This window comes from Trichoderma virens (assembly GCF_000170995.1).
Source record: "Trichoderma virens Gv29-8 chromosome Unknown TRIVIscaffold_6, whole genome shotgun sequence".
In the NCBI taxonomy this organism is placed as follows: domain Eukaryota; kingdom Fungi; phylum Ascomycota; class Sordariomycetes; order Hypocreales; family Hypocreaceae; genus Trichoderma; species Trichoderma virens.
In genome coordinates this window covers 2,807,026-2,825,198 of record NW_014013743.1, presented here as the reverse complement: position 1 = coordinate 2,825,198, position 18,173 = coordinate 2,807,026, and the positions used below count along the sequence as shown (strand labels likewise).

Below are 18,173 nucleotides of genomic sequence, written 5' to 3'. Positions count from 1 at the left end.
TTTGGAATACGCCAAAGCAAATCAGAGTCTAATGATAGACACGTTTCTTCAACCTGCTGTAGTGTAACCTAGATCTGCCAAAGGCCTGCCCTCGCCCTGGCAGCTGCAGAGGCAGTCGAATACACTCTCTGGTGGGATGCACGACACAAAGTAACAAGCTCTCCCATTGCTGAATTTATACGTTGACTGCACATCCTTGACATCCCGAATTCGGGGCAATGATTGCGTGCTACAATGACCTACGCCGATGATACCTTATCTTTGTTAATGTTTTTAAAGGTGCAGCAGTCTGCGTCTCCCCGCAGTTTGGTGAGAGCGAAGACGCATTGCGCCATTGATTGAAGCAGATCCCGACTCCGTCACGCGGCAGAGGAAAACGTGGGGGGAACGGTATACAGGTTGGCGGATAGTAGAGTTGCAATATTTCCCCCACGGAACTTGATCACGTACTTTATTTGTGAATGAAGCCGTTAAATGTGGACTGCTTCATCTTGTGGGAACGGTGTTGATCCCTCAAATGGAGACTTGATGCCAAACATGGGTTGTGGGGAATCCTCAACCCTCAGTGAAGCCGCCAATTCTCATCGTGTAAATGTTCATACTTCAAACAGCAGATTCAGCGCGGAAATACTAAATATTGCAAGAATAAATAACTTGGCAATGATTTTTTTCCCGCGGAGATGTTGACGTTTGCCCTTCTGTGTGACTTTAAATACTGTACACTTGTCTAAGCGATCGACTCCGTTTTGATGTCGTGATATGACGCCATACACACACCTTCGGATTGTCGCGACCCAATACATATAAGGCTGATCGGTTCCATAGAGTATGTAACTACCAATTACAAATGCTAGAACCCTGTTTTGAGGAGCAACTAACATTGATGCTTACTTAAGTAATGACTGGAGCATTAGGTAGCAAACAAATAAATTCCATGGATCGAATAGTTTACCAGATTTTGGTAAAAGAGCTATATTTGCACTCGTAAGCTTATTATGAAGCAAGCCGTAAAAGTTTATTGATATCTCTGTATTCTGGTCAACTTGGTAGTCGCACTATGTACTTATACTTTCAGGCCACCAACAACCGCAAAATGCTCATGTACGACAAACCGGGTTCCTATAGTAATAATAGTTGAGCTGCTCAGGGTGCGCAAACTGGCAGTAAGGATTTATTTCGCGGGCGATCAGGTCAGCAACGGGCAATCTTGTCACCAGCTGGCAGATGTGATAGCTGAATCCAATTTTATTACTATATTAACAACTGGCCATCTAAGCTATCTAAATCGGTGGCGTGAAGTGAATTTATATATCCAGTGATGTATCCTGGATATAAGGATCTTGTTAGATTCTGCCGTGGATCTATTGAACATTCTCAGATCCTGTTCTGATTGGTCGGGTCGTGGCATCATGCGAAACAGTTTCCTATTTATGGTTGGTTATCATGATGCTTGAGTGTATTTCTGTTATATCCGCCTTGTATGACGGCTTGTTTGTCGACTGTGTCTTAGACCAAGCTAGTAGGCAAGTTTATAAGTTTGATGAGGAGGAAGAGAGATATCAGCAGAGGGAATAGTATGCTCTTTATATCCAACATGTCTGAGTAACAATTCGCATTTATTAGTCATCTAACATTAACTAGTATATTGCACAGGGATGAAGCCTTAATTCACATCCAACCAACTAGCGCCGACTTGCATGCTATGATCAACTTCAAATCCCAATTACACCGCTTTATTATTCATTCTCTCTATTATCCTCTATCTATTCCTGTTCTGACTGGTAACATTAACCCATTACAGGTCGTCTACCTGGTCATCATGTGGGTGATCCTTATCTTAGACATATTTGACTTGTAATCCGTCGGTAGTTTACTATCATATAGGAAGTCTGATACGCAAAAATTAATCCAAGTTCACAAGTGGCGGTCAGATCAAATTTCCGAGTTTAAGCATATTTAAAAAGTTATGAGATGAAACAAGCCGATCATGGGCGCTCTTGACTAGAGAAAGAAAGCTTCCGTAAGATCTAGTAGCTTTTTTTACTCCATTAAATGAACAAATCCCGTTTCGATCTTGCTCGAAAATCACACCTGCCTTGATGGGAAACGAGTCAGGAGGAGACTTATTCGTTTTTGATACTCCTTAAATCACATTAATGAAGATAACAGCATTTCGTATTAATAAAATCTGGACACAATGTCAGCAAACCGGCTATTCCGCAGCCCCGTAAGCCGTCAGCCTCACGGGACATCAGCAAGAAGCTACCAGGTGTTCAACAATCAACAAAATAAACCCTTCATATAATCGGTTATATAGACTTCCAGAGGGCACAGATTGACTAGCCGTTCGCATAGAATCAGTTGTGCATTAATATGTGGTATAATGCTCTCTTGGAAAAACCAGTTCACTCTATTGCAATCGTGAGTACAATGCGGCTATGGCCAAATTGGTACATACCAGTTACAGATGCTGTGAAAGAAGTACGGAATATTAGTTAGCTTTGCATCCAAGTATGGATATTTTAAGAGCAATATATCGTTTGACCCTGGTAAATACAACTGGATGGATTTGCCGCTTACTCCATCAACGAGCTTGCATACCCTAGATGCACAATCCTAGTCATATACTGATCCGACGAGCCGTTGCAAGCACCATCATCTTCCGCCCAAAAAGAAAAGGTACCCTATAGGAGTCGTGGCATAATCTTTTTTTGCATGTTTGTAATTCCTAGTTCAGAAAAATATAGGTGAAGGCGAAATAGTCTCGTTGCAAATGCATGAGAGACATGATAAACGTAAGTGAATGTGCTGGAGGTATCGATGTAAACACTCCCGAGTAGCAATAGGTTTGGATTGATGAGCCGAATGTAGATGGGATTTCAATACGAGATGCTACTGTAACTGATTTCAAATACCCTACAGGGGTGATGACCCCACGGACACTGGGCTAATATGCGTGTTCCGATGGATAAATATCCGTCCATCATGGTGAGGAAAGTCAATTTCAAGTCGGCTCGGAAACCCTCGTACTGCTTGCCTAAGAATTAAAAACACCCCTTAGGAGTAGAAGTAAAAATTAGGTTTTAATGGGACAAGGATAAATAGACGGCTCGTAAAGTATATAATGACAGCGTCTAAGCGTTAGATAGTCTCTCCTTCAGGATTTCATAGCGTACGTTGCAAACGTAGGTTTGCTCTTGATTGAGAAGAAATGTTGATATTTTGTATGCGGCTCAAGGGCGTACACTTTGAGGACGAGAAATGTTTATTGGCTGATATCATAGTCGCAATTATCTTCTCGGTTGCTCAAATAAAACAGTAAAATTTGCAATATCAGCCGGAATTTCCCATTTCGAAAAAAGATCATCAGATAATTTGCAGTTCTCGTCTGCATGAGCAACCATTGGCGAAGTTCTTGCCAACCTGGAGATTGGTGATGGCGTGCCGTTAAGCCTCTTCGCTCGCGTTATACTTGAATCGCCAATGAATGTCTTTGGCTAAAATGACCCTGTTCCCGGTTGCCCCAGAGAAGAAGATCATTGCTGAACAGGAGGATGGATTGGTTTAATTGTCTTAACTTCATCGTCTTTTCCCAAGTAACCTTTCTCTTCGTATGCATCTCGACATTCCTTAGACATTATCCCATGCTCATATACACAAATAGCTCCTCGAATGTTTAGTGGTGTTTCAGGGCTTCAAACATTTTGGATTTATGCTTGTCCAGTTTCCGGGTTGTCCGTGTAATCGGAATGAACATCAATCGAAATCACTGGGAGGAACCCCTCAGGTAACAGCTGTATTGTTTCGTTGACAAACACCCCGGGGACTTGGTTTCCTTTTGCTTTCTCCCGTGCAATCTTCGACCCTGCGACAAGAAAGATTGGATATCGTGAGGATAATCTACCGCCAGTCTATCACCAATCCATCGCTTATTTATCACTAATCCACCACCAATCCGCCTCTGATCCACCGCTTACTTATCGCCAACCCGCCGCCAACCCGCCACTAAGTCTTCCGGGGTATATGAAATTAATAATTCCAAGTTACGCGGTAAAGTACTCCAATAGGATGCTAGCATGAACTTGCTTACGAAGTAAACTGCGATTAACTCTGTGCAATGGGTAGTTTGCTTAACTGCTTCGCTCCGTTACATGCAGTTAGGCATTAAGTATCTAAGAATTTTGTATATATATTGCTGTAATCCGAAAGCTTGAATAACAAGACCGTTTTAACTCTGACACTGGTCACTTGATTATTTACTTAACATGGCAAACTTCAAAACCGTGGTTAAACTTCTCTTTTTTCTTTCCCTCACTTACCTTTGTCACGCCCAGGTCTTGAAGCAATCATGCATTAATCGCGATTGCAGCGCCAAGCGTGTCACTATTTCAAACCCCCCTATAAATCTTTGGGATGCCAATGTCATCACAGAGTTCAACGCGTTTATGCACAGCTTGGGGAATCAGAAGACCAAAGTCGTGGTTTTTGATAGCGATATTGCTGATTTCTGGGCGGCTCCGATTGACTTAAACCTCTTCCTACCGAATGCAATTCCAGGCCGCAATTCTTCAGCGCTCTTGGAGACATACTATATAAATTTAGACCTCATCTTAACGACTCCAGTTATCTTTATTGGCGAGGTTAATGGTCGAGCCTGGGGTGCTGGAGATGAACATCTGCTTAGAATGGATATGAGGTTTGCTGGGCCAGACGCACAATTTGGCGCACCTGAGGCATCCCTTGGACTTATTCACGTCGGCGGACTCCAACAATTAATAAGGCTCATTGGTCCTGGCCGAGCCGCCGAATACATGCTTGCCGCCGCACAAGTTAGTGCTTCTGAAGCAGCTCGTGTAGGTTGGGTCAATTCTGTGCATCCTACTGCTGAGGCTCTTCATGCATATGTGGATAACCTGGCTGTGAGAATTGCTCTCTTCCCTATCGAAGCAATTCAGGCCACCAAGGCTAGCATTGCTGAACAGGCTCCTTCAAAGGCTACCCTGGACAGCGATCATACACGGTTCAACCAGCTCGCAGCACTGCCACAGGTTGTGGATAATGTGAAAACTATTATCCGGCTGTCCCAAAATCAGTCGAAAGCATGGGAAGAAAACAACAATAATAATATTGTTCGGCAACTTTACTAAAGGTTGCACAGCCTACTTAGTATATTTGGCGCTTCTATAAGTGAAAGAGGCCGCTTTACCATAGATATATCGATACAACTTACTTTCCGAATGCAAATATCTGAGCTGTGGTCACACCGTAATATTCTAATTATTTTTTTTACTTTACCTAATCTTTCGCATAGTGAATGGTTTGCTAAATGTAAATTTATATGCCACTACATATCGCAATCAGCAAGGGAATTACCATAGACCAAAATTATACGGAACATCTCTCTCTAAAATTGATTGACGAGGTCATACTATATCTTGTGACATAGACGATTAAGCAATGTGAAATCTTGTAGTACTTGAGCCGGTAGGTAGCTAAACTAATAGTCAGCGAAGTATCTTTGACTACTTGGGAGCTCGACTTATGTACAGAGTTGAAGACTGAAACTACCCAGACATTGTTCATACTCACTATACTCTGTTATGTGTAGTATACGGGAATGTCGAGAGACGAGGTAGCGGTATACACAAGCTGGGCGAACACAAGTAGAGATATCAACCTTGACAGTGACCCCAATTTGCTCATATTTTCAAAACTAAAGAAAGAGAATCGAGGCAGATATGTTACATGTAATCTGTAGCGATACCGCAATATCTTTCGGTATATCTCAATTTAACACAGAGACATCAAGCTTAACTTCGCTAATACATATAGTACTCAACATATCGCTAACTCATATCTCTCGCGGTATCTACAAGTGTCTCATTGAACGTATAGCAACGCTGTCGTCAATGCAAGCCATGGAAAACTGGTCCGTTACTGGTCTATTCTTGGTGAGAGAGGACCTTTGCAGCCAGATAACTCAAAGGGGCACACCGCAGCAAGTACGAGCATATCTTCATCAATCAGCCCGCCAAATTGCATAAGATAAGCCAAATTAAGAACTTTTTAGATACTATAGAGAAGAAATTATCATTGTTAATCTTTACCGTAACCGCGCGGAATTGCCGAAATGAGAGCTGTTTAATAAGTTTCTGACATGAGGTATTGCGTGATTCGTTGCCTAGTATTCCAACCGAACTTTTGTTTTCATCCACTCTGCTTACTTAGGAAGCATTTACTCAGCAATCCGTCAAATGTCGCGCTCATATTTCCCTATCTGGACCATGATGTTTACGACACGAGACCTCTCAATATGTACATAGCAATCTATACTTGCACTAGCTTATACACCGCTAGCTACTGGTATGCTTACCACAACAAGGATACCCTGACTATATGTATCCGCACTTGTCGTAATCCTTCGTATATTGAAAGGTATTTAATAATACAAAAAGATTTTTCTACTCAGGGGTTCTTTAAAACACAAGATGTTCCCAGCAGTAAATTTAGCAGCCTTCATTTTGTATATACGGCTTTTACTTCTTTCGTCCCCTGTTAACGTACAGAACGGGCCGGACACACTACTACACCCGAGAATGTTACTGCGCAGCTTGACGGGAATGTTCTCGTTACACTAATTAACTTGAGGTTTAGGAAATCGATCCACTTTTGTAACAGGATTATGTCATGAGGTGTTGTGAAGGGCAGTGCAAGGTATAAGCTGCTAGCACTGATAGATCTTGTTGATCCACTGGCTTAAATGGTACCCTTTCTAATTGCTGTTACAATATCGTAACAGATAGCAAATTGCTAAATTTGAGTTTGTGTATGACCCCAGATAGAACGATTATAAGCCTTAATACCACAAAGGTTAGAAATGAAAAGAAATAAAGATAATGTATCGTAATGCAAAGATCTCACCATTATAACGCTGGTGAAAATGAAATGGAAAGAATAAGTTGTAGGGAGTAAGGTGCTATAGCGCAATTGGAAAATAATAGACAATTTACGGGCAGTTCGTAGATGGCATGTAGATAAAGTAATTCCAAATAATATGGAAGGAGGCCTCCTTCTATCCCATAAGTCAACCACAATGAATCTTAGAGTCATCAACATGCGGTCCGGGGCACATCTTAGGCTGTAGCATCAGCAATGCCTGTTTAATTTTGTCTGCGAATCGCGGCTTGTGATTACAAAGTAAGAGTTTAGCTAGAGTTGGCACACAGCAGAAATACGGTGAACCACAAAGTATGGTAATGGAGGGGGGGCTGAGCTCGGCTAGAATTCCAAGAATAGCAGAACGTGCTTCCTGAAAAATTTGTTACAGATCCTTTCATATCAGCTATAGTTACATTTAGTTAGCATGCCCCCAGATAATATCCTCTTTGATAAAGGGAGGAGCCCAATGCGACGCTTATTTAACTTATTGAATGTCTCTTTCATAAAAGCTTCCTGAATACGCCCGGCGCAGCGTCGAACCCACTCAACAATCTTAACCTCAACTGCCGAAAATTCACAAGGTTCCACCAAATTTGTAGTTATAAAGGCCTCATAGACCCAATTCATTTAAACACTACTCAAGGTAAGGGGTAATATCTAGCTTTTAGGAGTATATATTTCAAACATGGAGTATTTTTACATAGTCGATGACTCGTGCTTTCAAGCCCAGAAAGCTGATGAATTATTGATTCCAACAATTACCCATAACGACTCTTTTAAAGAACCTCCTTTGTTAAAGAATCGTCTCACCACAACTGAGCCCGCGCCGAAAGGCCTCCCTGATGGCCTGAAAATGGGAGAGAATGCTTCAGTCTCTATCGTTTCTGGAAGTAGTCCACTGAATCTCAAGCAATATCTTGCAATAGTTGCTAACATTTCCTCGGCACAGCATCGACGAGCTCAGAACCGAGCTTCTCAAAGAGCCTATAGGGAAAGAAAAGAGAAACGCTTAAATGACTTGGAAACTCAACTCAAATCATGCGAGTCTGAGAAGCTCGCTCTGATTCAACAATGTGCCGCTCTCGAAAAAAGGTGTCGGCAGCTTGAGAGGGAACGACAATCAGCCACCAGGCATGACCAGGGTTGTACGCCAGATTTAGCTTCTAACGACCTACTACATCAGCCTTTGCTGAAAAGTAGCTCGGGTACACCAGTACACTGTGATAGGCCGCTTCAGTCAAAGATCAAACCCGGCTTTTTCGTTCCATGGGAGCTATCTATTTATGAAAAAATAATAGCCAGTACACAGCTATGAAATAAAGGAATGGGATGGTTGAAGAGCTTCAGTGAGCTTCCAATATATAAGTCAGAGGAATAGGAAAAAGTAGTACGTAACATCTTGGTGAGGTGTGAGGGGAAGTAGGGAGGGGCTATTTTAGACCAAGAGGGAGTTTTACGTATTCTCTTTGAGATATTTTACCTACAAGACAACAACGGCATATGTTAGTAAAACGTTATATCTACAGCTGCATAAATATCAATATATATTCATGTACGTAATGCGTAGATTTCGATTAGCAATACATAATATTATAAACTAATAGGCCTTGATTATTTTAACGCGTTATCCAATCCTTTGCAAAATGCAAAGAGCAATTAACTTTTCAAGTTCGAGCCACAAAGATGGCCTGTATAAGTCCTCTCAAAACAATAGGCGACTAGAGGGCGAGAGAGAGGTAAAATCTGATGACAGCGGCGCCGGCAAAGCTACTAACCATGAGGGAATTAGCAGGCTCTCGTTGGATTAGTGCCGGGCGGACTGGCGGACTGGCGGCGGACTGGCGGCGGCAGTGGGGTTATGGGCTACCGATTATCCATGATCCATGAGGTAGAAGCATTGTCCTCGGTACGGCACTTCTTCGATGCCACTTGTCTGCCCAGTAATTCCCAGGAAGATTTGCTATATATAAAGGTGTAAAGATCGCCGGATCAAGGCAAATCCAACATCTTTAAGTTAAATACGAGTATCCTAAACCAATCAAGACTCTCTAGAGCCAGGATGTCGACAGCTCACGCGCATACAGCAGTTTTGCTTATCGATCCGTACAATGACTTCCTGCATCCTGATGGCAAAATGTACAAGGCAATGTCAGCTTCTCTAGAGGCTACCAATACTGTCAAGCACATCTTGGACCTCCTAGCGGCAGCTCGATCTAATAAGATCCCTGTCTTCTATGGGCTGCACCAACAGTACAATGCAGAATCCTTTTACGGTTGGACGCAGATGAAACCACTTCACGAATCCCAGAAGGCGGGAAAAGTCTTTGAAGAGGGCAGCTGGGGGGCAAAGATTTACGAAGGCATGGAGCCAAAGCCGGAGAATGGAGACCTGATCTTCAGCAAGCATTGGTCAAGCAGGTACGACTTGTGTAAATTCCTGCGATGGCTGTTATGTGATTGTGATTGGCTAAACCGACGCAGCTCCTTTCAAAACACTGATCTGGACTTTCTTCTCCGTCAGCGAACCATTACCAATGTTGTCATCGCAGGACTTACCGCCAACGCCTGTGTCGAATCGACCGCCAGATACGCGTATGATCTGTGAGTATGCATAGCCACTTCTTGACTCAACCTCAGCTAACCGCTTGTATTAGTGGATACCACGTAACGTTGCTGTAAGACCACCTTGAAGTGTATACGTCCTCACCGCACTAACTATTTTTCTTTTAGATCCGATGCGACAGCTTCATTTACCCAAGAGCAGAAACTCGCAGCTACTGAAGTTTCATGGCCGCTTTTCGCATCAAAGGTGGTAACTGTGGAGGAGTACGTAGCCTCTTTGTAGGGGATTGTGCTTCGCCAATCGGCCTATCTACATATACTTCTGATGTCCTCTAGTAGCAGGCCAGGGAACGCCAAGCAATACATGGCTAATACTGGCTTGACCTGAATGAGCCGTATATAGCGGGACCAAGTCCCTTCCCTCCTCCTAGATAGAAAAAAAGACATTATTATTTCAGGATATAACTGATATAACCCTTGTGGTGTAGATAAATTTGTCCCTTAAGCTTTCTCTTGGGACACTGTCTCCACAGTCCACCCCAATTGAAGTTAAAAGCACGGCTTACGAGTAATCGCTACGATTCAAACAAAGCGTGTTCTATTTTATGGGTCTGATTCCAAAAGCTTGAGATACGCAACTATCTTGTGTTAGCCGGCACAGGATTGAGTGGGCAAGACGTCTGGTTACTTACCTCCGGCAAGCCACCGTTGCGACATTACCCGAAGCTTCAACTTCATTTGGTACAGCAGGAACAGCGATTCTTTTTGATATTGAGATAGAAGACGGTTGTAGATGGTACTGGCTTGATACGCCCACAGGAGCAAAAGCGGTGAGGCGTCTGCTACAGAAACGCGAAATCCGCTGAGAAATATCTTAGAATCCCAGGCCATGGACTCAACTACTGGCATCAGCATATCAATGGCGAACTGCATGTGTTGTTGGTCGATCCGTGAAGATTGTGGATCATGAAGAGCGATAAGACCACTACATGATATTAGAAATCGAATTGTGAGATGTGAAAGGAAATAGAAGAATGATTGACAAGTCGAAAAGGAAGTCACGCTTGCATACCTATAGCAAATAGACGTTTGAGCGCACACGGCGGTTCGTCTAATCTCTCCTTCTGCATAGGATAGGTTAAGCAGAGCATTAAGGGTTTTGTCAAGCTGCCAATATTCTTCATGATCATCGAGCCCAGCAGAAGGTGACGCCGATTCAGCTCTATCTCGATTATAGCGCAGCACAAGTCCGAGAAGATACGAAGCTTGGCACATTCTCGCAAGCATCCCCATCCTAACGTCAGCGGCTGCCGACACGGGAAAGCTCCTATCTGGTATATTCTAGTTACCGTAAGTATACGAATCATAACACGAATCATGTTCGAAACCTGAAACTTTACCCCTTGATCAAAATTTTCCTCGTCGGATGGCAGGAGACTATCTCTTTGAGGATCGGCAGTGGAAAGCGGCCGCTGCGGATTACCGAGCTGTGTGAATCTGAAAGGCGACGAATATGAAGAAAATGGTCAGACCTACTTGCAGATGCTAAAAATTGAGGCGCTATATGGAAGATGAACTCCACACTTACCGGTCCAAAATAAGGACCATCCACCACGCCCTCCTTCGCTCTTCGATGCCCAAGCGATCTACAGATGGATTTTGCAGTTGAAAATCAGGGCTTAGCGATGCATCGACTCCTAATGCAGTACCGTATCTAGCACACGCACCAACTGAGAGGTAAGCCGCTGGATAGATTGCATGTCCAAGCTCGAAAATGGCCAAGAGAATTTGGGCTTGAAGCAGTCGGCAAGACATGGCTCCAGCTAAGACTGCTTCATCAATTGCACGACGCGCTAACAAATATCCTTCTGTCCTTGGGTTTGTTGAGTGCTGGGTCGATGGATTCCAAAGGATAACCTTCATTGCTAGAACCAAAAGAAGCAAGTCGGTTTCCGTCTCTGCAGTGGGTGTTTCCAGAGAAAGCAGCAGTTGATTTCGCGAGAGAATTGGTATCCACCAATGTATCCTCTGAATATACTCCGCTACTATAGTCTGCAGATCCCCTACGAAAGTCGCGATTTGCGGTGAAGCAAGCAATCGTACACCTGGGGCTGACTGGCCGTTTTGCTGAAATACTCGATGATCCAGGAAGTAGGCTTCCGGAAATCTCGGACTATCCGAAGATGTGAAGATGTAGGCTGAAGCTGCTTGATTCTGAGTCTCTTCGGTGGAAGCACTGTTTGAAGTGGTCAGTTAGGAGGCTGACGATATTGAGCTGGCTGCTGCAAGGGAGGGGTACTACGGGTAGTCACAGGTCTGGCCTCGGCTACCAACAAATCATATTAGCTAGATGGAAGATTTTGAGTTTGAAACAAGAGGCTGGATTGAATAACCTCTCACAACTCGAACATCCGGGGAGCTTTCTATCACACGCCCGCTTTCGTTTCCTGCAGAATGTGCACGCATTTTGTGAGGTCTGCAAGCTGGCCACTTGCATGATGATTTTGACTTTTCCTCGTGTCAATTGTAGTACCTAGGTAGACGAAAGCAGGTACTAGTAGCTTATAGATAGCAGCTTGAGATGTGCAGATGTTTGTACAGTGAGATAGCGAAGAATCCAGTTGGACTGGAAATATCTTGAAGCTTCGATCAACGTATTATGCGGTTGTCGGCTGTGGAGTACGGAATGATCTCAAGGCAAACGCTAAGTAGGGCGGCAAGTTAGCGCTGTGTAGTTCGGCATATCCGTGGATTGCCACCCTCTTAATTTGTAATACTCGTTCTATGCTAGCAGATATTAGTAAACCCAACCTCAATAACTACTAGGTATGCAGTTTTATTAGCTGGCTAGTTAGTGGGACGACTATTGCATAAAACATTTTGGCATATGCCTCCTGTTATATCTAGCGTAGCTAATTGAGTGGAGATTAGGTAATTTATAATTAATACTCTGCTTTTTTAGCAGTTTACTACAATATTGCCTTAGACTTCCTATAATATAGTGGTCTAAGTAATTATCAAGAATATTGCAAGTTACCATCATTTAGCAATTAAATGCTATATGTTACTATAACAAGCTTTATTATTTCTGCATACTTAATTACTGTATAGGGATACCCACTAGACAGTTCCTTTTTTGCCTAGCTGCAATGCTTATGCTTTGTTATAAGTAGAGTATAGAGTGTCTCAAGTATTGTGCCAGGCAGAATCTTTCCTATCTCTCTCTCTTGTGCCGTCAAGGTTGAAGCCGCACAAAGATGACCAAGACAGGTGGCCACGTACCAGGTTCGAGCGCGAGATGCGATCAATGTAAGAGGCGTCGCAAGAAGGTAGCAGCATTATCACCACGACAAATGCAAAGTGTGCAAGACTAAACATGTGGACAGTGTGACCTTTCAGAACCGCAATGCCGGCGCTGTCAACGAAGTGGCCTCAGATGCAGTGGCCCAAGGCCATCGGCCGTATTCATTCATCGCCATGCGGAATCTTTTAATGCTCACACCCAAAGGACAGCTCTGGTCCAAGCATACCAAGACCGCTCAGGCAATGCGAATCATTTGCACCATTTTTTTCATACTACCATGCTCTGGATTCGATATTTGAGATGTCTTCTCGCAGACCATCAATGGTCATCGTCACTTGCCATCAACCAAAATGCTCGTCTGTTTTCTCAAGCGTCTTACAAGTCTGTGTATCAAGCGCTTTTGAATGAATTCAAACCTAGGAATAAGGGCATCTTTAGTGGCGACCGTATGAAAGGTACGGGGCCAAAGCACTATTCGAGTGTCGCTACATGCATTCGGTCTTTGCTTCCACTTTCCTCCCTACGTATTCCAACCATCGATCATTCACTACTCAGCCTCTTAAGCCTGTACTATGGCAGCTTGCATGGCGATGTTGGTCTGGAGAAGCTTGCCTACTCAAGCTACGTCGTAGCGTTGGGTCAGTATTCCCGTCTTCTAGCTCGATTCTTATCCCAAGATACGAAAGTATCCACGCAGCCTTATCAGGTGTTCATCTACATATCGATATCGATGCAGATGTTCGAACACTTAAGATCGGTGGTGACGCCAAGTACTACAGAATATCAACTGCACGTGAACGGAGCCCTAAGCGCTTTACGGCATTGTGGACCACAGCTCCTGCGAACATCATTAGAAATGCAAAAGGCATTCTGTGGTCTTCGTGAGTTTGCTGTTTTCGCCGCAATAGAGCGACGAGAGCAGACATTCCTTGCTGAGCCGGGCTGGCTGAATGTCCCTTTTGAGAACGTTGCCAAATCAATGAGCGATCACTTGACTGACGTGGGAGCACATATCCCAGGCCTACTGAGACATTCAGATGAATTTTTCACAAGCATTACCATTGGGTATTCACCTCAAAACTTAGAAGCAGGAATGTCATTACTTGCGAGAACTACTGACTTGCAGCACAGACTTGAAGAATGGCTTTCCTTGCTCAAAATGGCGGCTTCGCAACCTCTATATTGGTCCCGCAGCTCACCAGTTAGACATGATAACAAATATCATGATGCCGAATGCATGCCAAAATATTCCAATACATTCCATCAACTTTGTTTCCTTTCTGGACCAATTGCAAGTTTACTTGTTAACCACTGGAGTTTCGCCCTCCAGCTCAGCATGGTCTTGATTGAACTGCAAGAGAGTCTGCTCAGCTATATTGATCCAGGCCCAGAGCACATTATTTCCCGAGAAACACTATCTCACGGCCTGCGAAACGAGAGGACACTGGCTGACAGCAACGCACAGCTTATTCTTGAAGCTGAGCCGTATCTTAGTTGCTGTTTCGAAGGATTTGTAAGTTTGCAATCGCCTCTTCGAATTGTAGAGAGCTATTTCAAGAAGTCAAATGCATAGCTGTCTTGAGTTTAGTAGCATCCTTATGATGGAAAATTGACTAAGTACTATAGAATGTCGAAGTTTTTAGGCCAATTTCATTCCGTTACTCTAGGAAACTGCTTCAAATAAGCATTAAATGACTAAATTCACATAGAAAATAACCAGCGGTGGAGACGAAGGGGGTAGGATTTGTACTATTAACCCATATATGCTTGAAATTTATTCACCGCTTTCTTCTCCATACCTATTCTAATAGGTTGCTAGTAGGCCGAATGGTGATTTTAGCCTTGCATTTCTAGGTCCCTTTAGCAGACAAGAGTTGAGACCAATCCTCCTCTTTGATGTATTGCTCAATTCGAGTAACCGGAACATCGACGCCGAGCTTTACGTGCAAAAAAAATTGAGTTCAGCATAAAGCACATGTATGTATAGGGAGTTCGACACTTACTTGATGGGCAGAAACGACAGATGGATCACTGCCATCGTAGCCATAGTCTTGGGCATACGCATACATCTCTGCAATCTCCTCCCCGTAACCCCCTGGCGCAAGTTTAGCATGCTCCGCTACCGTAGTCTTTTCAAAAGTAGCTGGAACACCTGTGATTCTGCTCCAGAGCTGGACATACTCAGCCCAGGTGATACGATCGCCGAACGCGATTAAATTTTTCCCGGCTGGAACCTGGGTGAGCGCTTTGACGAAATGTCCCGCATCAGAAGGGACAACAAGAGGTATTGGAACGTCACCACTACCAGGCACACGGAGTACCATCGAGCCATCCGAGCGCTATTTGTATGTTAGGGAAAACGTTCTTCGAAGCAAGAATAGATTAATGGGTGGCAAACCCTTTCCCATGGAACAGAGGCCTGGCCCCATTTCCAATTAGTGATAAACAGACCCATTTGAAGAATAGACATTCTTTTTGCTAAACTCGGGTAGATGTTATAAATATAATCGACAACCTGTGCTTTTGAGTCAAAATGGTAAACGCCGGTATATTTTCCTCCACTCCATTTCTTCGCATGTGATAATGAAGACCACACGAATAGATCAAGAGTGTCTACGGTAGCGACAGCGTCGGCGATATTCTTTCCATGGCGCAGCTCCGTCTCATAGCACCATTCTCGCAGAGTTTGTCCAGGCGCAAGTGTAGGCGTATTCTCTGCAGTTGGATTTGAAAAAGCCTCTGGGAATACCGTATTCCCAAAAACCACTGAAGCACCGCGGAGAGCAGCCTTGATAGATTCGACATCGTCTGCATCCCCCTTTACGATTTCAATACCCTTAGCAGCGAGAGCTCTGCTTGCAGGCTTAGAGGGATCTCGGGTAACACCGCGGATCTTCCATCCACTTTCATGAAGGAAAACATTTGCAACAGAAGAGCCCTATAAGCGCCAGGTTAAGAGAATGTCAGGGCGGCAGTGGAGATGAATCCCACAGTCGTTGTTTTACAAAGTAACGAGAGCAAAACGCACCTGAACACCAGTGACGGCAATAATCACTATGAGCTTTTCCATATTTAATAGAAATCACTTGACTTGTAGTAGAACGAAAGTGAAGTGATTTTTCGAATTTCGGGATAGTTTTCGGAGTTGTATATTCAAACTGCCCAAATATGTAGGCAGTGCTTCCCACTGGCCTAAATAATCGTTTAGTGCATACCGTCATTGAGATGCAACTAAATATTCCTGCGCGGTAAATGCGTTGGGCCACCTATTCGGAGTAGCGGATGCAGCATATAGGCTGCCTCGTCACCCCTGCCCTTTTGCTATCGGCACAACGCATTTCATCATCAGATGATAAATCACTATGCCGGTAGATACATCCTACAGCTTCGAAGATGACAAAACATAGTTTCACACAGCCTAGCCTGGACTTCAGCTCTAGCTTATGACATGGCCATGATTCGTAATATGTACACATGGCGGGTTAGCGTCCGCCGCCGCTAGTCCGCCGCTCCCTGCATGGTCTAATGAAGAAAGGAATACTAGTCACGCATGATGTTGGATGTCGCCTGTACATGCTTGGGAACTCGAGACAGGTGCCGAATGGTGTCACTACAAAAGTTCCAATGCGACTCATTCTGTCGGTTAGCACGGCGGCAGAGTTCTAACTTCCAAGTCTTACGTGCTTTGCGAGCTTCCTTCTCCATTGTCATCACTATTGATGTATATACTTAGCAGGTGGGAATCGTAGCGTAATGTAGATGCAATAAGGTATGAAAAAGTGCATGTGTATACCTGGTACTGCCTAAAGCATAAGTGGAAGAGACTCGGATGAAAACTATTAATACATCGAAGCAAAGTTCCCAGCAGCCAAGGTGACTTTCCAACAATGCATCAGGTAATTCGAAGCAAATCATACTAATTTAACCATGGCAACTCAGCCAATTTATCTCGTTTCTCTGAATAAGACCCCTAAACGAGCAGCTCTGCTTGTGGACCAGCTCATAAAGAGCCTTGATAGCAATTATGGAGTTATCCATATTGCAAACTCCACGAGTGAGTATTGTTCTTCCGACAATGGAATCAGCTACTCACCAGGCTTTGTAAAGCTCTTCAGGAGTTGAAGGTCGTACTAGAGGCTCTTATGTATCCTCCTGGTATCTTGGTAACGTTTCCTGGAACTACTGATGGTGACTTTAAAACAACTAAAAGCTAGGCAGATTTGTTCCAGTCAATGGACGGCTGAAGAACAACAACAGGCAAACGCAGTTGCAAAAGCTTCATTGCCTGAAGTCCGCATCATCAACATTCCGCCGGGACTTGATGTACGTGAAGGCAGTAAAGGCATTCTCAGTTTTCTTAAGGATGCAATGGTAGCTTTGGAACTAGCAGACGGTGGGATATAGTCCTGGTAGTACATGCAAAGTCTGGCTTTCAATTTGGTGTAACTTGGTTTTGGGCGGGATGATTAGCACGGAAATTTCCTTTCAATATTAACTATAAAATCCAATAGCTATTCAATTGCATGCTCTATTTGCGACATAAACTTGGATAATCGATTTAGTTGACTATCCTGCCCTTTATCTATAGAGAATCAATAGTATCTAAAGCATCCTGTTCTCTTCTGGCACGTATGATCGCTCCCATGCCTCCGCCCGACGCCACCACTGCTCTTTGAATGGATGTTCCAAACTGTACCCAGATTTCCGGAATAGCCCGCCTTTCACAAAGGTAGTGCTTGGATTTTCGGTGACTGTGGTATGAGTTGGCCTAGAATCGCATTATGAATCAGTAAATGGTGAATGAGTTGCATAGGGGAAATTGCATCGGTACTGCCTTACGATCCACAACGTGGACAAAAATGCCTATTTGCCTGATTGCCGGAAGCAGCTTTGGCGATGTAGATACTAGGGGTAAGGTCACCGCTAATTTCTACATTAGAGGAAGGCACAATTAGATTGACTGCAAACCTAGAGCTCTATCAGTATCTTGTCGTCGGGTTGAAGCTTAGGGTTAAAATTGATCGTGAACGTACAGGGTGCCTCCTGACGCGCGGCAATCAAGGCAATGGCAAAGGGAGACCTTGATTGGAAGCTCAGACTGATAGATCGTGAGAACTATTCCACCACAATTGCAGGAGCCTATCAAAGGAGTAGTTGCAGCCATATTGTAAATCATAAAATAAAATAAAATAAAACACTCATAACCATCAGTTTCTTCACGAGTGGGACACAGTATCCATATATTTTCGACCTTTGTTTAAATAGTTAAGAGCAAGATGGACATGGGATACCACCCCTCAGGGAAAAGGCACGTGTGTCACTAAAGAAAGCCTTGTAATGAAACTACATGTAATTACCAACTAATGCA

At 43.7% G+C, this 18,173-nt stretch overlaps 6 protein-coding genes across 6 annotated transcripts; 4 read left to right on the top strand and 2 right to left on the bottom strand.

The window, feature by feature from the left end:
* Nucleotides 1–4,619: 4,619 nt before the first annotated feature.
* On the top strand, nt 4,620–4,991 carry TRIVIDRAFT_7954 (uncharacterized protein; the record flags this gene model as incomplete). Its single annotated transcript, XM_014100856.1, has 1 exon — nt 4,620–4,991. A coding segment is annotated over one exon (372 nt), but the record flags the coding sequence as incomplete, so codon positions are not given.
* Nucleotides 4,992–8,998: 4,007 nt separating this feature from the next.
* On the top strand, nt 8,999–9,784 carry TRIVIDRAFT_28390 (uncharacterized protein; the record flags this gene model as incomplete). Its single annotated transcript, XM_014101688.1, has 4 exons — nt 8,999–9,357; nt 9,421–9,540; nt 9,594–9,614; nt 9,670–9,784. 4 exons carry the CDS (start codon nt 8,999–9,001, stop codon nt 9,782–9,784), a joined length of 615 nt encoding a protein of 204 aa, XP_013957163.1.
* Nucleotides 9,785–10,050: 266 nt separating this feature from the next.
* TRIVIDRAFT_60222 (uncharacterized protein) lies at nt 10,051–11,998 on the bottom strand (the record flags this gene model as incomplete). The annotated part of the gene is made up of 7 exons (XM_014101687.1): nt 10,051–10,076; nt 10,194–10,486; nt 10,574–10,668; nt 10,851–10,998; nt 11,090–11,147; nt 11,229–11,737; nt 11,934–11,998. The coding sequence occupies 7 exons, from the start codon at nt 11,996–11,998 to the stop codon at nt 10,051–10,053; spliced, it is 1,194 nt and encodes a 397-aa protein (XP_013957162.1).
* Nucleotides 11,999–13,082: 1,084 nt separating this feature from the next.
* Nucleotides 13,083–14,472, top strand: TRIVIDRAFT_60223 (uncharacterized protein; the record flags this gene model as incomplete). The annotated part of the gene is made up of 4 exons (XM_014101686.1): nt 13,083–13,443; nt 13,503–13,686; nt 13,937–14,318; nt 14,449–14,472. 4 exons carry the CDS (start codon nt 13,083–13,085, stop codon nt 14,470–14,472), a joined length of 951 nt encoding a protein of 316 aa, XP_013957161.1.
* A 183-nt stretch (nt 14,473–14,655) lies between these two features.
* Nucleotides 14,656–15,875, bottom strand: TRIVIDRAFT_60224 (uncharacterized protein; the record flags this gene model as incomplete). Its single annotated transcript, XM_014101685.1, has 4 exons — nt 14,656–14,742; nt 14,809–15,144; nt 15,204–15,743; nt 15,834–15,875. The coding sequence occupies 4 exons, from the start codon at nt 15,873–15,875 to the stop codon at nt 14,656–14,658; spliced, it is 1,005 nt and encodes a 334-aa protein (XP_013957160.1).
* An 854-nt stretch (nt 15,876–16,729) lies between these two features.
* On the top strand, nt 16,730–17,176 carry TRIVIDRAFT_19346 (uncharacterized protein; the record flags this gene model as incomplete). The annotated part of the gene is made up of 3 exons (XM_014100879.1): nt 16,730–16,859; nt 16,913–16,968; nt 17,024–17,176. Coding segments are annotated over 3 exons (339 nt in total), but the record flags the coding sequence as incomplete, so codon positions are not given.
* Nucleotides 17,177–18,173: the final 997 nt, after the last annotated feature.